This window comes from Toxotes jaculatrix, chromosome 5 (assembly GCF_017976425.1).
Source record: "Toxotes jaculatrix isolate fToxJac2 chromosome 5, fToxJac2.pri, whole genome shotgun sequence".
NCBI classification, from domain to species: Eukaryota; Metazoa; Chordata; class Actinopteri; family Toxotidae; genus Toxotes; species Toxotes jaculatrix.
The window spans coordinates 8,987,469-9,006,069 of NC_054398.1; the positions used below are offsets into that span (position 1 = coordinate 8,987,469).

Genomic DNA, 18,601 nt, shown 5'->3' on the forward strand with positions numbered 1-18,601 from the left:
TAAACCTTATTTTGTAATAAAACATGAAAAGACTATTACTGTCTATAGAATTTAATTTCACTTCTCATCAGGAAGAAAGTATTTTACCACCACAATCAGCTGTTGTCTTTCTGCAAGTGTAATTCAAATGTTTTCAGATGGACCCACAGTTCTCATACACAAGATGCACAAATGAATGATGAACATAAGGTATGCAGGTCTTTTATACAGCTTCAGTGGGTCATCTTATCTGTCATAGTTATACATTGTCCTACTTATAGAGACAAAATAGCTTTAAAGGATAACACAGGGCTTAGGCCTCCTTATCTGGTCCTTTCCTTGGACGAAGGAGAGGCTTTTGCAATCTTATTCTTGCTGGCATGTAGGTCAAAATTATATGGTTAACGTGGTTGCAAGACATCATGAAAAAGGAAGTTTTCTCAATACACAGTAGAATGTGCTTAAAGTTATCTTAAAGGACATGGATTTTTCCATTACATTTCCTCCCTTTGAGCATTTTACGCTAACAAATCAGCATTAATCATTGAGCCCCTCTTTATGAATAAAGGAAAAGAGGAAAAAAGTAAGAGTGAATTATTACCAAACTACAAATCAAATCATTGAGGTTTTCAATCATTTATTCACCATATATGAGAACTGAACATAACAATCACAATTGATTTCAAGAATATAGAGTAAAACAGTAGTGATTTAAACAACGTACAAGCAATGGCAGACTCCTTGGCCAGCAAACATCATGCCCATTGCAAGCCCGTTTTGCAGGGCCACACTTCCTTGTATTCTCCTCTCTCACCTTGGACAGCACACCAGCAGTCACACATTACCCTTTACCCACCTATGCACCTTCACAACAATACACTGTAAACAGACAAAAACTGCAAGACAGGAGAATTTATTATAATTCAGTGATAGAGTACAAACAGCTGCAAAGAGCAACATAAAAAAGAATGATGACTTGTTTGTTTGTTTAACCCAGACATTTCTGTGTGTTGAACTGGCAAACAGGCCACTCATGTTAACCTCCTAAGTACAAAATGTACGGACGTTTAAGGAGGCTTTTGGGGATTTTAACAAGATATTTAGTGTCAAAAATAAAACTGCACTTCCCAAAGCACATAAAAAACTATAATGTATTTATAATGCGTAGCAAATGTATTTATAAAATATAAAAAAGAATCTGAAAAATCTAAAAAAAATCTGAAAAACCTAAAAAATATTCTTCATGTAAAAAAATATAGGCTCAAACTTTTAACAGACTTTATGAAAGTTACATTTTTGCATAGAACATTTTTTGTGAGACATTAGGAACTGTACAAAACTGAATTACTTAAAAGTTTTAATGTAGACAACTTTATGTGCAAAAAGATGCGAACACGTGAGTACCTCATATAGTGGTAACTTGATTGGCAGACTGTTTAATGCCAATATAATACAAAATTTCAATTTACTGCTCTGACTTACAAATTTCTCAAATGAAGAACTGCCCAGAGAGAAGAAAAATATCTGACTTAAAATCTGTCGCTTTTGTCCATGGACGGCCGTCTCTTCTCCATGTATTTCTTCTGAAACTCCTGAAAGAGGCTGGAGGTGTTGGGGACAGGTGGCGAGCGTAGAGGGCAAAATCTCTTCTCAGAACGTGGACACCATGTATCTATGGAGCAGTTCATTCATAATAATTAGGAACAACTGTAGCCGCTGCCATAATAATAAGAAAGAAAGGAAAAATAAGAAGAATATGTGTATGTGTTAGTTGTATTTATTACCTTTTGCCGTCGTGGTAGTTTTACTGAGGCTCCTGTCCTTTCCTTCAACAAGGTCAGAGTTATCTGAAGAAAAAAAAGACCAGACTAAATTAATAAAGACCAAAAAAAAGACACTGAAAAATAAACATTTTGATAAAAACAAAAGCATGACAATAAATAGATCACTTGAATTATTGACAAATGCAAGCTTTTTACACACAGAACCTGCAAAATTTCACTGAGGTGATGGTAAAACACAATTTTAATTCTTCATATTTGGAGTTGGTTAGAGTTCACCCATCCTAATCATGACAGAAATATCATAACATGAAAAGATCTGCACAATAAATTAGGGCTTTGATTTCACACTAATATGCCTGTTATAGATCATTTCTGAGTGGTTGTGACAAATCCTAAACTGTTGCATTCGTTAAATTTATGTTCGATTTTCTATGATTTGAGGTATATGTTATATAAATGAACACCTTCTTCAGAGCAAGAGCATGGGCACAGCTTCTTCTTCAGCGTAACTTGGTCCACAACTGAGCAGTGGCAATAAAAGTTATACATTACTTCACTGTTTTACATCGTATGACTCCAAACTCACACTGGAGTGCCCCAATAATCTTGACAATGTCATTTACCTGCGGCCGCATCTCCCTTTCTGCTGTTGGACCCATCTGCAAAGCTGAAGGTGTCTGGTAACACGCTGAACCTCAGGCCACTGTTCTCCTCCAGAGGAACGACAGCGTGGCTTCCATTTTCAGCATTGCGTCTCTCTTGGCCAGGCCATTTGCGCGTAGCCACATCTTCCCTCATATCCTCTTCTCCCAGTTTGAGTCTGTTAGAGACAGCGCTCCTCCTCTTCAGACTAAGCCGCCGCTTGGTATTACAGATCCTCATTTCAGAGGAAACTGGCAGCTCCTCGGTGTTGGTGGAGCCAGCCGTTTCAACTTTATTGAGACTCACCCCAGAAAAATCGGCAAAAGTACGCTTCTGTTTTTTCAGTTTCCTTCTGTGCTTAGTTTTAATGGGCAGATAACTTCCCCTCCATTTTTCATGAATCCATCGTTTGACTGAATATTCCCCAGTGGGAACACTGGACTTTCTCGTCAAGGAATTGAGATTCACAGAGAGAATTTCTGGAGGCCTCTGTACTGCACCAGACGAACCCTCTGGAGAGGAGACACGGCTCTTTGCATTGTCATTTAAAACACATTTCCTTTGACGTGCAGACCCAAACAGCACCAGTTCTACGAGTCTGTCGTTTGACGCTGAGGGTTCACTATTGGTAGAATCAACAAAAACCTTCTTATGTTTTACACCTTTCAAAACAGGCTCTGAATCCAGACAAAGAGAAGGTCTGCATTTCTTTAATTTCTTCAGAAATGGAGACATTTGTTCGTGACTGCTTTGTGCTTTCGTCTTTCTTTTTAAGTTTTCAAGTTTATCGCTGAGACTGAAAGTTGTCTGGAGGGCAGCCGTCGCACAAACTTGAGTTTGTTCTTCTTCTGTTTCTAGTGATGACTCTGCCAAATCTGTAGATGTCAGCTTAGCTTGTGCACGGTCTGCTTCGGGGTTTGACATGTGGCTCGCACATTCACTGCTGAGGACATTTTTGATTTTTTCCTTGCTATTGTCCGAACTGCTTGACTGACTACTTCCTGCTGATTTCAGCTGATCTCGTACACGGTCCTCCTCAGGTTCTGACATCGGAGAGACAAAATGCGGGATCTGGTTGGGAATTTCACTTTCACTGCCGGAGAGCTCTTCATCTCCCTCGTCACTTATGATGATAATGCTCGACTGGCTATCATTTATGCTTATCTGGGAAATGCTCTTTGCTCTGTTGTCAGAATGTGAGCCTGGTTTCTCGTCATCTAAGTCAATAGTTTGACTGAGATCATTGCACTGATCAGGCCAACTACATGTCATAATTTGTTTGTTGATGTTTCCTCCAGTCTTTGCTTGACTCTCTCCTTGTTTCGCAGAGTGGAATTTACGGTCAAACCCGATCACACACAAATTATCATTCTTTTGTACTGTTGTTGCTTCCTTATCAAGGGTCTTGTCAGTCCAGACTTTATGATTTTGCTCTTTTTTGCACTCGCATTCAGTCAGAGAGGGGCTATCCGGCCTAACAATTTTTTCCAACCACCTTGAAAAGCAGCAAACTTGGTCTACTGGAGGGATGACACTGTTCTCCTGTTCTGCGTCCCTCAATGTGACATCTCTAACATCAGGAAGCTCATCCTCCACAGAACTCCTCACGACTTTCTCTGGTTGACTGTCCGTGTCCATACTTTGTTGTGTCTGACTTTGTACTTGTTCAAAGATAACTTTTGCTTCTTCTGGAGGCAAAACTTGGATTTTAAATGAGTAATATGGGTCACTAGAATCTGTCTCAACAGGAGAGGAAGGTTGAGTTGGGATAGTTTCAGCAGTGGAGGCTTGTTTTTCTTCACCTGAGTCACCAGGCTCAAGCTCTGTCTGTGACGAGACTTTGTTTGGCACTTCGCTTACAACTGGTGAATGAATGCTGTTGACTGTCCCGACCTGATCTGGCTGGTTGCCACTGTCAAGTGTGTGAAGATGATGCCTAAAATACCACGGGAAGCCAAACCCTTTATCTATGTCATCTACCTGCTTATTGACATTCAACCATGATGATCTGTAGGGCAATTCTGAATAAACTTCATTGTCTTTGAGCACGTGGTAGCTTTTAAGTTGCTCCGAAGAGCTTTGTTGTACTTGTGACAGTATTACAGAGTCTGATGTTACATATTTGCTGCAGAATTCCTTAATATCAGTGATTAAATCCTTGTACCAGCCTGTCTTGAGTTTATATACCAACGTTTTACTGCTGCCATCCCAAAACATGCTTAACAATTTGTCCACAGAAGCAAGCTTTGTAAAATCTTTTAACTCCATCTGGCCTGTTTCAGCTTCGAGTATCAAGTTACCTAATGCAGTAGCTGTCCATGGGGTAGCTGGAATTGAGGACAGATCAAAAAAACAGGCCTTCGGATCTGTTGGCTTCTCACTGTTGTTCCTTTCCCCATTTTGGCTTACTGGTACCTCAGAAGTTACTGACTGCTGAGCAGGTGGTGCAACATGCTGGTCTACCTGCATGCTAGTATCCAGTTCAGATTCTCTGTCATTTGCACATAACTGTTTTTGTGGCAGGTCATGGGGCCCAGCTGAATCAGAAGATGACACAAGAGTACCATCACTGGATGCTGCTGAATGCCTGACTGCAGATCTGTTGGACTTCTTTTGATTTGGGTTTTCCAGGAAAATCAAACTTTTATCTGGGGAAGTGCACTCACCCAGTTGATTGATGGTGTTAGAAGAGATTTGCTTGCTGGCAACCTGGTAACTTTCCTGTGACAGTGGTTGCACGACAGCAACCACTCTCGTGCCTGTGCAACCAGGGGGTGAGTAAATGGAGCCGTCATTTTGTTTGACTGATGCGAGCATTTCAGAATTGTTTACTACACATGATTGGGTCTCAGTTCTCTGTGGTGAAATGCTCTTAGGCAGCTGCATCTGCTGAGATGCATCAGTTGAAGATCCAACTAGATTTCCTTTTGAGAAGCTGTTATTTTCAGGAAAAAAGGCATTGCCTGCGTTACTTCCATTTCCACTTCGATCTCCTGTTGCTGTGCCAAAGAAGACATCTGGTAGAGAGCTTTGATGAGGTGGTGCATTTACAGTGTGCTGTGTTCTTGACATAACATTCTGGGTGGTGTTAGGCAAAGATTGGCCAGGGACGAGCCGTAAAAACTGGGTGGCAGGTTGCACAGCTGGATTACGCTGCGCCATTCTGGCCTCGTCAAACTGCTTCTCCATGTAAGGTGAACTAGTACGATGCACTGGACGAAGACCATCTGAGCCAGCGACGTACGACTTCTGTAGATTGTCAGCAGGTTTTGCGATCGTCTGAGCTACTAAGCAAAGGAGCATTTGCTGCCGTGCATCAGCAGGATTTAATCTACGCTCATCTGCTTTTTGCACAAAACGCCTTTCTTCAAACCGGCAGCTATTTGAGTCTGAGTTCATGGAGGAGGTGGCCTCTCCCCCACTGTCATGTGCCGGGTTGAGCTGAGCTGAGTATTGCTGACTTCTCTGACTCCTGCTGGAATCGTTCCAAATTGGTCCACTTGATGGCGAGTTTGTTGCAGCGCTGTAGTTGTAACTTGGTGAGGGCATGGAAGGAGAGAATCCATGCTGAATGATATTTTGTCTGTGATTCTGGTTATTAACAGTCTGCCTGTTGTGTGCACTGGCAGACACCAATGTGCTGGTGCAAACCGCTTGTTCATGTGGAAGTGAGGTAGATGTTATAAAGGACACAGGCCAGGATTTAGTCAGCTTTCCATTCACATTTTGATACAAGCTTTTCTGCACACAATGTTGGGGATCAGGCACATCGTTGCCATCCTGGGCCCTTCTTGATTGTGTCACATGAACTGTAACCGGCTGGTTCCAGTGTGCTGACATGTTTTTCTGGGAGTATGTAGTCATCATGTTGGGCAGAGTCTGGGTTTTTGAATTCTGAGCAGAATTCTGATAAAAAGCCTGCTGAGCAACCCCTTGATATCCATTAGTGGCCGGCGAACAAGGGTTCCCACTTTGCATGTTAGTTAAGTTGCTGAGTGAAAAATTAAAGTAACTGTTATTCTTTCTCCCAGCTGGCTGCTCAGAGGAAACTGCCTGATGAGGAAGTGATGAAGTTTGCTGATTTGATGTCTGCCTGTTAGTGTAAGCTCCATCTTGAAAGGTGTAATGAGTTTGTGTTGGCCAGACATTCATGTTCACTGTCCTATACTGCAATAAGTCCTTTGTTGTCCGAGCTTGCTGATGCCTCATTGTGTCATGGGTCAGCATAGTAGCAGCTTGTGAAGATATTGACGGAGGTCCATCCATCAGTGCTCAAGAATATATTTTTGTCCTTAGTTAAGCCTTGTTCTAGGATGAAGAGGCAATTCTCCTGAAAGAGGAATTAAAGACCATTAACAGTTGCATATAATGTTCAAAATGTTTTTGTTACATACAGAAATAAAATTTTGTATTCTCTGTAGCAGTTCATTGATTTCATAAATGCAACACACTATAGTTTTTTTTTATACATTTTCATTTTAGATGTCAAAGTGGTTTTGTGGCTCCGGGTGTGTTCTCTTCTTGTGGGAGACGGTCCAAATGGCTCTTTGAGTATTTAAGGTTGCCGACCCCTGCTCTATGCCCACTTAGGGTCCAAGCTTGTGAGGCCTGACCGTCTATACATCCACCATAAGCAAGCACCGCAAGGCATCATCATCATCAGGCAAACATCCTCACACACACTTTTACACATAGACAAGTGTTTAGTAATGTAGATTTCTTTCATCTTCAATAACTTTTTGGCAGACTGTAAGCGCAGCTCAACACCTTTGTTTCCTCTCTCTTCAGCATTTAGCTGTTTGTGTGGACTGAACAGCGTGCAGTCAGATTAGATGTGGCAGGAAATTGCAAACTGCATGTGTGTGTGTTCTGCAATATGTGTAATCTTTTTGTGTGCTCTGCAATATGCAATCTCCCACCTGTTTGCCATGCTGTACTATAATATGAGGCCACTGCTGTTCTGCAGAATAGTTTGGAAAGTTTACTTTTTAAAAAGCTGCCAGCGAAAGTCAGGACTCCATTAGAAACAAATTTTGTTTAACTTAAGCAAATTGTTCTGCAGGACTGCAGTGGCCTCATATTACAGAATGGTATGGCGAACAAGTGGGAGATTACATATTGCAGTACACACAAATGGATTAGACCACACGTACCAACACACATACATACAACCGCTGCCCAGACACATGTTCCTCTTCCACATGAAAACATCAACTCACGTGACGACAACATTACACAAAGTGATTTAAATGCCTGGGACCCACTGTCAGTCGGTGGCACAGATGAAGTAAAGTGAGTGAGCGGAGAAACATCTTAAAGAGTACAGCAGAACCGCTAGATTATTATTTATTCACTTTGTCATTGTGCGTCTTTAGGACAAAGTCTCTTTGTAGGTGTACTGGAATGTCGGTCACAGGGGAATCATCTGAGGTTTCTTTTCTCTGGACCCATGTTCATCGTGATGGGTTATATTAGTGAATGTCCAGCTCAGGGCTTTTTACCCAGTTAGTTAATATTATGTTGTTTCAGGGTAAGTGGCTAATCGTGGCCTTCAGCTTTATCTTAAAGAAAACTATACACTTGGAGGAGATCTCCCTTTGGTTTCAAGGTTGTATGGGGCCTGTGTGCTATATACATATTCTGTTTTGTGTGTTCAGTTTTTCTAAACAGAGAATTTTATATCGGCCACACAGCAGAGCAGACGCATCCCTTCTTGCTTGTGATTAAATCCTCATCTCTGCCAGTCATTCTGATTAGATTCTGCTCATCTCATTTTCATCTCCCGTTTATTGTTCTCCATCCAAATAACCAGCAAACTCGGGGAGAATTACGTAGTGCATTCTTGCTCAGGTATAAAAACAGCAATCATGAACACAGACACAAGCTGGCTAAGGGACAGAAGACTGTCTTACTCATTAAAAGCTCTGTGAAGCCTTAAGGGTTTGTGCTGCTCTTGAGCTGTTTTTATACTACGTTTTAAGACATGAATGCAACATATGAGACTGCCATTAGTGGCAGAGTGCACCTATCTTCACCAGGGTTTGAACTGTTTTCACCAACTGCACATGCATGAACAGAAGTATGACATGCCTTCACTGTGTTACTGTGTTAAAGCGTTGCCTGTAAACAATAGACGACTGGGAATTTTTTTTTTTTTAAAGTCTCCTGACAAACCTGATGTTATGATTTCAACAGACATTCGTGATTTTAACCGCAGACGTCAACACAACGCCCAGAAACAATTTCCCCGAATACTTCAGCTGCCGGATATAACTTACGTTTTCTCGACGAGCACCATCTTCATCCGGAGTCCGCACTGTAAAATAAAGCTCCCTCTTTCTGTGCAGACGTCCAATCACTCGTGTTCACATCTGCTTTGAATAAATGTACCAACCGGAGCGGAAGGATAACTCTTCTTGCTGGTTTAAGCGCTGGCTGGTATGCAGCGTGGTCCTGGCACACAACACAGATCTTCTCCCCCTCCTCCTCTCCCTCCCCCCCACGCTCCTGCTGCTCCTCCTCCTCTCCTCCACTGCTCTGCTTCAAATGCTCAACGTCTGACGTCAGCTACAGGAGGAGAGCCTGATGGGGATTTTTCAGGTCAGGCTGTAGACCCAGTCCAGGGCCAGTTGAAGACTGAGTCCAATAGTGTCTAAGTGTACACGCTTATATTAAACAAATTTGTTTCTAATGGAGCCTTAACTTCCGTTGACAGCTTTTAAAAAAAAACTTTCTAAAGCATTCTTATTTTCCTAATGTTACATACACTTACATTATACTTTACACATCCCTTCATGACAGTGTTATAAAGATCACTAAAACTACGTGGAGCAGCGGAACATAAGCAGGCATAAACAGGTACATAAACAGATGGGAGATTACACATTGCACACAAAAAGATAACACATATTGCAGAACACACAAATGGATTAGAACACATTTTGCACCACAAGCCCACAGAGGTGCACTCGGAGCACAAGGCAAGCCCTGCCTGACCCCTGTTATGGGAGTTTTCTGCCACTGGTGAAGAATGAAATTTTTGAATTTTATCTGCAAAGGTCAATCAACACACGAACGGTCAGAGTGAAGAAAGATCCCAAACGTGGGGTTATCCGAATCAGAATTAGAAAAACTTTATTAATCCCTGTAGGGAAATTCTTTTGTTACGTACAAACACGCTTTCACACCCTTTTCAGGGGTGTGTCTCACACCTTGGGTATCCTGCAGGGTTTTGTATCCAGGTGAGAGGTTTTAAGAGGTCTAGACATCACAATTTAAAACTCAAAAGGACCTGGTATCTTGATGAGAAAGCAGGAAGTGGGGTATCTCACAAAGAAATTGAAATTGTAATTACGATTCTTCTTTTACTCGCCTCGTTACGAGCCTGACACCGGTCCGAGAATGCTCAGACGAACCCAAAAACCTGCCCAGTCACTCCGCTTCAAGAAGCCTATCTAAAGTTAGGAAAACCCCTAACCAAAAGACTTCCTTCCATTACCACTCTAAGTACTGAATTTGTTCTGCCTCAAGCCTTCTCTTGTTTTGAGCCTATACTCTGCCTGAGTCACCAACGCACCATAGCAGGAGAAAGGCAAGAGAGAGGAGGGCAGTCCCCAGAAAGTCTCCAAGGGCTGTGAGGTAGGGTATTGAGTAACTGTCGGGGTCTTTACGTCTCCGCCATAGCCAGTGGACCATACAATCGGCTATACACAGCAGGGAGAAGACCTAAGAAACAGACACATGAGATTTATTGTAGCTCAGTGATGATGTCTGCAGAGAAGAAATACAACCACAAGTCTGACTCACCTGAATCAGGGAAGCAGACAAGAAGACGACAGTTAAGAGAGGACTGGGGAAAGTGTGTCCACCTTTCATCAGGTGGATGGTGTATAAGAAGATCAACTGACCAGGGAGGACCAAAAGAAGCAGGATCCGGGCAGATCGATGGTTTGCTCCTGCCACAACAAAGCTGAACATCAGATTATGTTTGTGAAGTATGTGTGTATTATTGTATTATTAGTGGGGCAACACGATCATCATCACACCATCATTTGGACAATTTGACAGTTTGGTCTTCACCTGAACCAAAGAAAGTGCGGCAAGGGCTGTGGCAGCAGCTCTTACGGTCCTCAGGAACCTCTCCAGGTGAGAAATTCAAATGCAGATTTGTAGAAATACGACTCGACTGTATGGAGACAAGGTTTCCTCCGATACCTGAAAAGAGGATATATTTATATCTTTATATATATATATATATGTTTTGCTTAGCTCAGTTTGACAAGTGATAACAACAACGAAGGTACATTTGAGAAAGAAAAAAAAAGATTTAAATGGTGACCACCTTGTCTGTGATCTGAGACCCAGGCAGACGTTTTTTTCACACAAGCGGTGGGGGGTGGAGTGGAGGCAGGTGGGGGCAGAGTCTGGGGTGGGGGTGGGGGTCTGTCTCTTTAAGCAATCACACATATGCGTTTCTGTAAATTCTTCTACATCTGATGAGCTTCCCATAAATAGAATCCAAAATGTACATAGAGGTTACAGTCAGGAAATAATGCCTGGTTATGTTTTTGTCTTGTGTTCATGTTGTCTTGTGGGTTTTGCTTTTATTTTGAAATGTGATCTCCTCTTGTTTCAGGTTGCTTACCCTTCCTCTCGTTTCCCGCAGGTGTGATTGTTTTCCCCGCCTTAATTGTTTCCACCTGTTCCCCTTACATGGTGTCTATATATTTTCTGTATGTCCCTTTGTTCCGTGCCAGTTTGTCTTGTCTTTCGTCAAGTGAACCTTATCATTGGGTTCTGTCCTAGTTCAGTCGTGACAGAGGTCATGTGTTGTAAGTAAATCCTAGCACAGCTGGGATCTCCTGCCGAGCTCCAACAGACTTGCACTGGAGTTCACTTTTGTTTTTCTTTTTGGATTCACACATAAAAACACTGACTTTCATTTGATCATTTGAGAAATTTTCACCCAATTCAGAACACAAATACATGTTTTTAATCAACTGGCTGTCCACTGCAGTTTTTGTTGTATTTTCAACCGTTAACAGAAGGCAAAGCTTTACAACAGTTTGTCTTTCTTGGCACCAGCTTTTCTTGAATGTTTTTTTTAAGTGGTTGAAATTTTGCAGTCAAGGCCAGATTGGCCAGCAAATTTTCCCACACCTTGATACACTTCTGAGTCTGATCTAGAGCAGAGATTTATTGCACAAATTTCAAACCGAGCAACTGAGGCAAACTGTGGGGAAGATCTGAAATAAAGACTGTAGATGCCAATCCTTATCTTTGAGTATTTTATTATAAATGAATAAACCTTTGCAAAGGGGTCAGAACACCAGACAGAGTCTGACACAGGAGGCCTCCTCTGAATACTTTCTTACACTGCATGTCAGTGGGAGGAAGAAACAAGGGAGTGTAAGTGTGGGGGGATTGCAGGACGAGGCTGCTACAGGCTGTCTCTCATGCTGGGAAAGGTATTTATGGCATACTGACTACAGGTATGAAGAGTCATACTAGAGAACACTCTTGAGATAACACTGCAGAAGACACTGTGAACTGTATGTCCATGCTGCACAACATTAAAAGACCTGGTTCACAACACGCAGTCTGAGTTTTTGTGGTGTCGTCATCCCTCTGTGTATTCTTTAATGTGGGGATTTCCATTAGTGTTTGCATATCCAACACCAGTTGTTGTCTTGTGTGCCACTCTGTCATTGACTCCTGAATTACAGGAGTGTTATCTTTCAGTCTGTGTATGTAACCTGAGAAAAGGGATTAGTTTGGAGAGTTTTTAAAAAACCAGTCAAAAGAAACCCAGACTCCATTAAAAACAAAGTATGGTTGAAATGTGGCTGACATAAGGCAATTGGGGTCCACATGAGACGAGAAGAGACACCATTAGAGATAAGGCCTGTAAACTACCATGAAAAAAAATAGACTTGATGAAAAAGTGCTGACACAAGTAAAAACATGTTAACCGAACCAAGGGGGATAGAAAGAGACATGCCCAATCACACCCAAACATGCCCAGACATGTCCATGAGTTCCGGTACAACCTATACTATAAAACGTGGTGTAAGTTTGATAAATTCCCCCCCGGAGACAAATAAAGTTCTCTGAATCTGAATCTGAAGTTACACAAGGCCACTGGGAATTGAAAGGCTGGTGATTTGTGCATCACAACATGCACAAGAAAGCAGCTTTAAGAATTTATCCATTGCTCGGTTCATTTAATTGATTAATTTTTGCTCATGCATGCACTTCCAGGAATTTAAAAAAAAAAAAAAAAACTTTCAACAGCAGTGGACAACTCACCATTTATGACCGGAGCATAAACTATGATTCCTGCCAAGTTTGGATCTGACACAGACTTGTCCAGAATAAGTCCTCCAATGCTAAAAGAGGGAAAAACAAAATGTTTTTAGAAGATGGCTGGCAAGACAATAACAATAACAGCAATGAAGTAACATTTAACACTTTGTGTCAACAGTGACCTTTCTCCTCCCTGTGGGTCATGTAAGGCAGAGCCCAATTATGGAAAGCACCTAGAAGAAATATGGGAAGCCTCCGGTCTTCAGGACCAGCACTGAGGCTCATTTGTTGTGTTTCATCTGCTGTGAGCACAATAAATCTTCTGCACCTGACTGCTGGCTCTGCTCATCATTGAAGACGTACACTGTTCAACACTGAGGGCTTCTATTAGATACTTAAAGGGATTCAGTGTTCAGTATAAATTGAGGGTTAGCTTGAAAAGTATGACACAAGACCATAATCTCTTGGACACCACGGTGCACACACACAAACAAACAAACACAAAAGTTTCATCTTTATGTCTCTCTCTCTCTCTCTCCCTCTCCTTCTTTCTGGCCAAATAGGTGACCGGAGGTCTAAGGACTGAGTGAATCATTCTACATACTGAGTATGATTATGATTCTAGCTGTAAGTAACAGACGTGATTTGTAATTTGATGGTATTTGGACATTGTGCATTCTTCCTATATACTTCTTACTTTTTGAGAAACAGTCAGTATAAGGACAAGGTGTGTACCTGCTGATGACCATTGCTGTAATGATTGGTTCCCAACCTGTGCGAAGCAGGATGTTGCTGGCTGGGTGTTTGGAGGAGATGACCACCCAGAGAGGGATCAGGCACAAAAATAACAGGTCCACCAGGTACAGCACATAGGGATACAGTTCTATCAAGAGAAAGAGAAAGAAGAATCATTATTTATACTGTTATTTTCTACCTGAACTGTGCCTGAAACGTGATGGCTCTATGAGCTTTGCAGATGAAGAACAAGAGTCACAGGTGCCATCTGTTGGCCAAAAGTGAAAACTGCATGACCTCTGGTACATAGTGTTGAATTCTTCACAGTTCCTGTGTACGTGTGTGTACGTGCGTGCATGCGTGCGTGCGTGTGTGTGTTACAAAATCAAACTGTCCTTGCAGACCATTTTCTTATCCTCATCCACTTTTACCTGTGAAAGAGTAGAACCACTGACTGCAGCAGGCCAGCAAGGCCAGAGTGATGAGATCCCCAAAGCTGGCTGCCATGGGCGTCGCCACATTGTCAGGGTTGATTCCCATTCGCTTGGACCCAATGATCACTGCCACCATGATGATACCTTGAGAAGGTTAAAGACATGGTGAAGTCCTTAATATTTAAGGTGACACTAAGTGTGTTTGTTCTGTCGGAAAGCTGACAAACTTTATCTTGCCTCAGTGATCAGTTGTCCCTCTTCAACCTGAAGATGTCCTAAATGTGCCTTGCCACAGTCCTCCTGTTCGTACTTGCCTTTCTAGAATAATTTCTGTCATGAAGGATAGTTCACTCAACTAAACAAGAAAAAGCTTTCTGAGAAAGCTATTTAAAAGATTTTCCTCTGAACGAAGGACAAAGAATGACTTTGTGGAGGCTAAAAACAGAAAGAATTAATGATGAGAGAGAATGATAGGATGTATGACGCTGGCCCTAAACTGAGAAAGGAAAGACTGGATTATGCAGAGATGTGAGGGTCAACACCTGTAAATATATAATGTATGCGTGATGTCTAATTAAGTATAAGGAGGTTTCCTGAGGTCATGGGAAAAGCAGAGAGGGAGAAAACTGGGAAGTCAAAATGTTTGAACAGCGGTTATGGTGATTTGTTTAGTCATATTTTTGCACCTATTTTTTTTGCTTTTCACACTGAAGGAAAGGAAAGGTTACGACAGGCTGGGCTTTTACCTTGCAGCAATGAAGCCACAAAGGCTGTAGAAACACTGGCTGAGCACAAAAGAACTACGTGATTAAAGGGCATCTTTCCCTCTGCCATCCAGCCCAAGACAGTTGCCATCAGAGAGGCTAACAAGCCCAACACTGTGGCTTGAAGCTGCAAAATAAAAGTGGTAGTAAGAAATATCCACAAGTTTTGGTAGACTGGAATAAAAATATGCAGATAAGCAGGTAATAGTGCCAAAAATGGTTAACTGGAAGATGTAATTCACATAATTTGTCACAAAATTGCTTTTATCAATAGAAAATAATGTACCTGCTTGAGCGCCAGGTTCCCAACAATCAACATCCATTTTTCTCTGGCAGACTCCATTTTTCCTGTGTTCACCTGTCAATATCAGATATATATTAGCTTTAATAAATATGGATGACTGAACATGTAAAAAAAAAAACGCTGAACAAAACTTACAGAAACAATGAATTTTATACTAGTGTGGTGACAGGGTCTTGAGTGGTTTTGTTGCAAACTTGTTTATGTTTTACCTATCTATACTTTGTTTCACTGTGTGCACTGAAATATGGGGAGTTACGGGGATTTCCGCTTACGGGGTGTTTGCCTGATAGACACCAGCTGTTTTGTGTATCACTCCCTGTCTGGACAGACACCTGCAGTTTGTGTATCACTCTTTGTCTAGCACTGCTGAACCTTGAAAGAGCTATTATTAAAATTTGTAGGAGTAAAACTGAGATGAGATTGGCTTGGACAATTTTTAAAAAATAAATAATGAAACTCCCTGACACCATTAGATAACAACTTATGACCAGGGCATAGCTAACAGGTGGAGCCTACAACTCGTGCGAGGTAAAAAAGACACCTTTAAAAATCAGCCCTGGAAAGTAGTTGAAAAAACAAGAGTTGATGTGATAACTGCTGACACCAGTAAAAACTGGCTGACCTTAGTCAATAAAAATGGGATTGGACATGCCCAAAAATGCCAAAACACGCCTAGACATGTCCTTCAGAACAGGTGCAGCCCACCGTATAAGATGTGATGTACATCTGGTGAAATTCAGTTGTTCCTGCAGGACTGCTCATGCTTCTGACCTCTGTGCTGGAGGAATAAAGCATCCTGGACTCAGCTACTCTGATCTCCTGTGTTTGATTGACTCTGTACATTTACTCTGACCAATATCTGAAAACTTAGACTTGTTACTGAAGACTAAAAGACTGCAAGAAGAATGTGTGGGGCCTCAGCTGGACCTGAACTCTGCTTCAACTGGCCCTTGACGGGGTTCACCCATCCAGCCTGAACGAGCCACATCACTAGCAGACACAGAATTTTTTTTTTATAAAAGAAAGGCTAAATAGTGCTCAAAACAAAAACAACAACTGGGCAAAATCTCAAAAAGAAATTAATGGTGCATTTGTTAGGGAACTATTTTCAAATGATAATTCTGAGAATATTTCATCATTATTTTCTTTCCTTTTACAGGAGAACACCATCCGTGATTATATGAATTGTTGGACTATTGTTAGCACTAATTTGTCCTGCAGAATATTGTACTGCAAGTTGATGTGCTGCTGTGCTGCTGTGCACTTCACAGGTCTGTGAGGAGTTTCACACCCATGATGTAAGAGGGCAAAAATATAATTCTGAGAAAGAAGTTGTAGTTATTCTATCAATCAGTTTTTGTGTTGTTCACTTTCACTCCAGCTCTTTTGTCTATATATAGTTTTACTATATCCGTTGGGTCAAAAAATCATGAGCTACACTTATGGAGTCCGACAGCTTTGTGGGCAACAAAATCCTGGACCCCACGAGTTTATATGGCTGTTTGAGGGTTAGGACTTGTTTAAGGAGCCAAGGAAGAATGCATTATGTCACTGACTGGTCCTCAGGAATATAGTAAAACAAGGGTGTGTGTGTGTGTGTGTTTCTCTGTGTGTCTTTGGATGCTCACACTCACAGCAGTTGAGAGTCTAGAAGCCAGAGTCATTTCCAGATTTCCCTTCATGCCCAATACAGCAGGGACCAGGATGAAGAGCTCTGTGATTTCCTGGAACACATCCCAGTTCTGTCATGAACATACACACATGCACGTACGCGCACACACACACACACACAGAGCAAAATATAGTCAAACACAATAAACTTTTATATTCAGTCAAGGTGACTGTTGATGACTTCTGTTTCCTTTTCGGCATTCACCCATTTGCTCACCTGAACCACATCCAGCAGCATCCCAGCAGAGACTGTGCCAAACCCGGCCAGCAGAAATGGCACCAGGATCTGCAAGACCATGGAGCAGACTGACTCTGCAGGTACACTTGGGCGAACTGCATCCTTTGTCCCCACGGATCCACTGAGCCTTGACCCACCGTAGAGTTTACAGGGGAGCAGAAAGTCTGTCTCTGTGTACTCCCGTGGTTCATAATGCAGACTGGTGTCGACTGGTGAAATACTCCCGTTATAGCTGAAATTCCGTGGACTTTCAGGGTGTTGGGATGTGGATGGGTTTGATCTGTACTGTTGGCTGGGGCTTCTTCCCACAGAGCTGCTTGTGGGTTGTTGCTCATCCTTAGACTCCATGGTGTAAAGCTGGGTTTTGACAGGATGTTACTCCTGCTGCTCTGGTTCCTGAGAAACTCTTAGACTGATTTTTGTAATGCCAGTTTCACATTACTAATTGATGTTAAAGTTGCACAGCGAGGACCTGTAAAATAGTAGGACTTCTAAAATATTTTCACTTCCATGAAAAATGTGCAACTTTGTGGCATGTAGAAAGTATGGCTGTTGTGTAAGGCTGTCTCAGGGTCATCTGATGGCAGAGATTGCCTGCATTATCATTCTTCATGCCTGTTTCCCATCAGCAACACTGAGGCTACGTTGTCTGACAGAGACAATGCACTTCATTTGAAATTCCCAACAGATGATCAGGTACAAAAAAGCAGCGGTCACTGAGTTATAGGAGAGGAATTGTACAAAATGTTCAATTTTAACACAATCTGCAAAACTGTTGTCAACAACAGATCAAAATGTGTCAGAAACAGTCTCAATAATCTACTTTATCTTGTTGAAACTGTGGTTTGGCAGTTAAGAAATGACAGCTTTGATTTTTTTATGTTAAATATTCCATGATCCTTAATCAAGATGGGCATCAAAGTTAGAAGCACCACACTGTTGCAACTCAAAAACTTATAAAGTTATTCAAGCCTAAGTGTTCAATTTTATCTGTAAAGAGTTCTGTATTACTGACTTTGAGAAAGTCTGCTCTGTATGATGCTCAGAGGTATGTAAGGGAAAGCAGGGTACATCAAACAGACACTGCATGATGAAAGTCTACAGTTAGACACTAATCATCTCTAAGATCATGATTAAAGGGCTGAGGCCAAAATAAGAACTTGAGTTAGAGTTTAATTCTCATATAAAATTCATTTGTAATGCTTAGTTTCTCTTGGTGTGCCACTGTCTCTCCAGCATCTTTGCAAATACAGATACAAGATGCAAAAACTGTATGTTGACATTTTTTAATTTGAGCAACATTTGGTCTGTGGAAAGGAGTAGAACAGCTAAATAAAAAAAAGTACTTTACCTTTCATGTGAAACCAGAGAAGAAATATATCTAGTCTCACACAGCACTGCTGACCATGACTCTTCCTCGTGGCCTTCCTCTGAATGGTGTGCTCAGTCTTCACTGTGGAATTGCACTAACCCCTCCTACACACACACACACACATACCACATAACTTTCACTCTCTCACCCCTTAAATCATGTCTCGCGCAAGCATATCCAAATACATTGACAGCCTGTATACAACAGACAACAGTATACACACACATATTTGACGGTTCTTTGTCAAGAGCAGTACAATGCTGGGCACTGTGACTGTTTTATAGCCCAGTTATTATGGTGGTTTCTGCTTCACATGGAGTGTTTTGTCTTATTTTTATATTTTATATCTAAATATTTATTGTTATAGGGACAA

General features: G+C 41.6%; 2 protein-coding genes across 3 annotated transcripts; both read right to left on the reverse strand.

Moving 5' to 3' along the window:
* Positions 1–602: 602 nt before the first annotated feature.
* On the reverse strand, positions 603–8,878 carry si:ch211-106e7.2. The gene is made up of 4 exons (XM_041039278.1): positions 8,684–8,878; positions 2,387–6,735; positions 1,764–1,826; positions 603–1,651 (listed from the first exon to the last, which is right to left on the reverse strand). The coding sequence occupies exons 2-4, from the start codon at positions 6,669–6,671 to the stop codon at positions 1,509–1,511; spliced, it is 4,491 nt and encodes a 1,496-aa protein (XP_040895212.1). The 5' UTR covers positions 6,672–6,735; positions 8,684–8,878; the 3' UTR covers positions 603–1,508.
* A 699-nt stretch (positions 8,879–9,577) lies between these two features.
* On the reverse strand, positions 9,578–18,299 carry slc41a2a (solute carrier family 41 member 2a). 2 transcript variants are annotated; one of them, XM_041038366.1, is made up of 11 exons: positions 18,208–18,299; positions 16,836–17,328; positions 16,582–16,689; positions 14,930–15,001; positions 14,626–14,770; positions 13,877–14,023; positions 13,446–13,593; positions 12,714–12,793; positions 10,485–10,619; positions 10,212–10,360; positions 9,578–10,130 (listed from the first exon to the last, which is right to left on the reverse strand). In XM_041038366.1, exons 2-11 carry the CDS (start codon positions 17,202–17,204, stop codon positions 9,954–9,956), a joined length of 1,530 nt encoding a protein of 509 aa, XP_040894300.1. In that variant the 5' UTR covers positions 17,205–17,328; positions 18,208–18,299; the 3' UTR covers positions 9,578–9,953. The 2 variants fall into 2 exon arrangements, with proteins under 2 accessions (XP_040894300.1, XP_040894299.1); XM_041038365.1 differs by having other exon boundaries at positions 16,576–16,689.
* Positions 18,300–18,601: the final 302 nt, after the last annotated feature.

What these genes read in the sequence shown, in the direction of transcription:
- si:ch211-106e7.2 (XM_041039278.1), bottom strand. Translation starts at nt 6,671, where the DNA reads ATGGATGGACCTCCGTCAATATCTTCACAAGCTGCTACTATGCTGACC. An exon ending in AAAGGGAGATGCGGCCGCAG is followed by an intron (nt 1,827 to 2,386) that starts GTAAATGACATT and finishes TTTTTTCTTCAG; the next exon opens with ATAACTCTGACCTTGTTGAA. An exon ending in AACTACCACGACGGCAAAAG is followed by an intron (nt 1,652 to 1,763) that starts GTAATAAATACA and finishes ACTGCTCCATAG; the next exon opens with ATACATGGTGTCCACGTTCT.
- slc41a2a (XM_041038365.1), bottom strand. Translation starts at nt 17,204, where the DNA reads ATGGAGTCTAAGGATGAGCAACAACCCACAAGCAGCTCTGTGGGAAGA. An exon ending in GACTCTCAACTGCTGTGAGT is followed by an intron (nt 15,002 to 16,575) that starts GTGAGCATCCAA and finishes TGATATTGACAG; the next exon opens with GTGAACACAGGAAAAATGGA. An exon ending in TTATGCTCCGGTCATAAATG is followed by an intron (nt 10,620 to 12,713) that starts GTGAGTTGTCCA and finishes TCCTCTTTTCAG; the next exon opens with GTATCGGAGGAAACCTTGTC.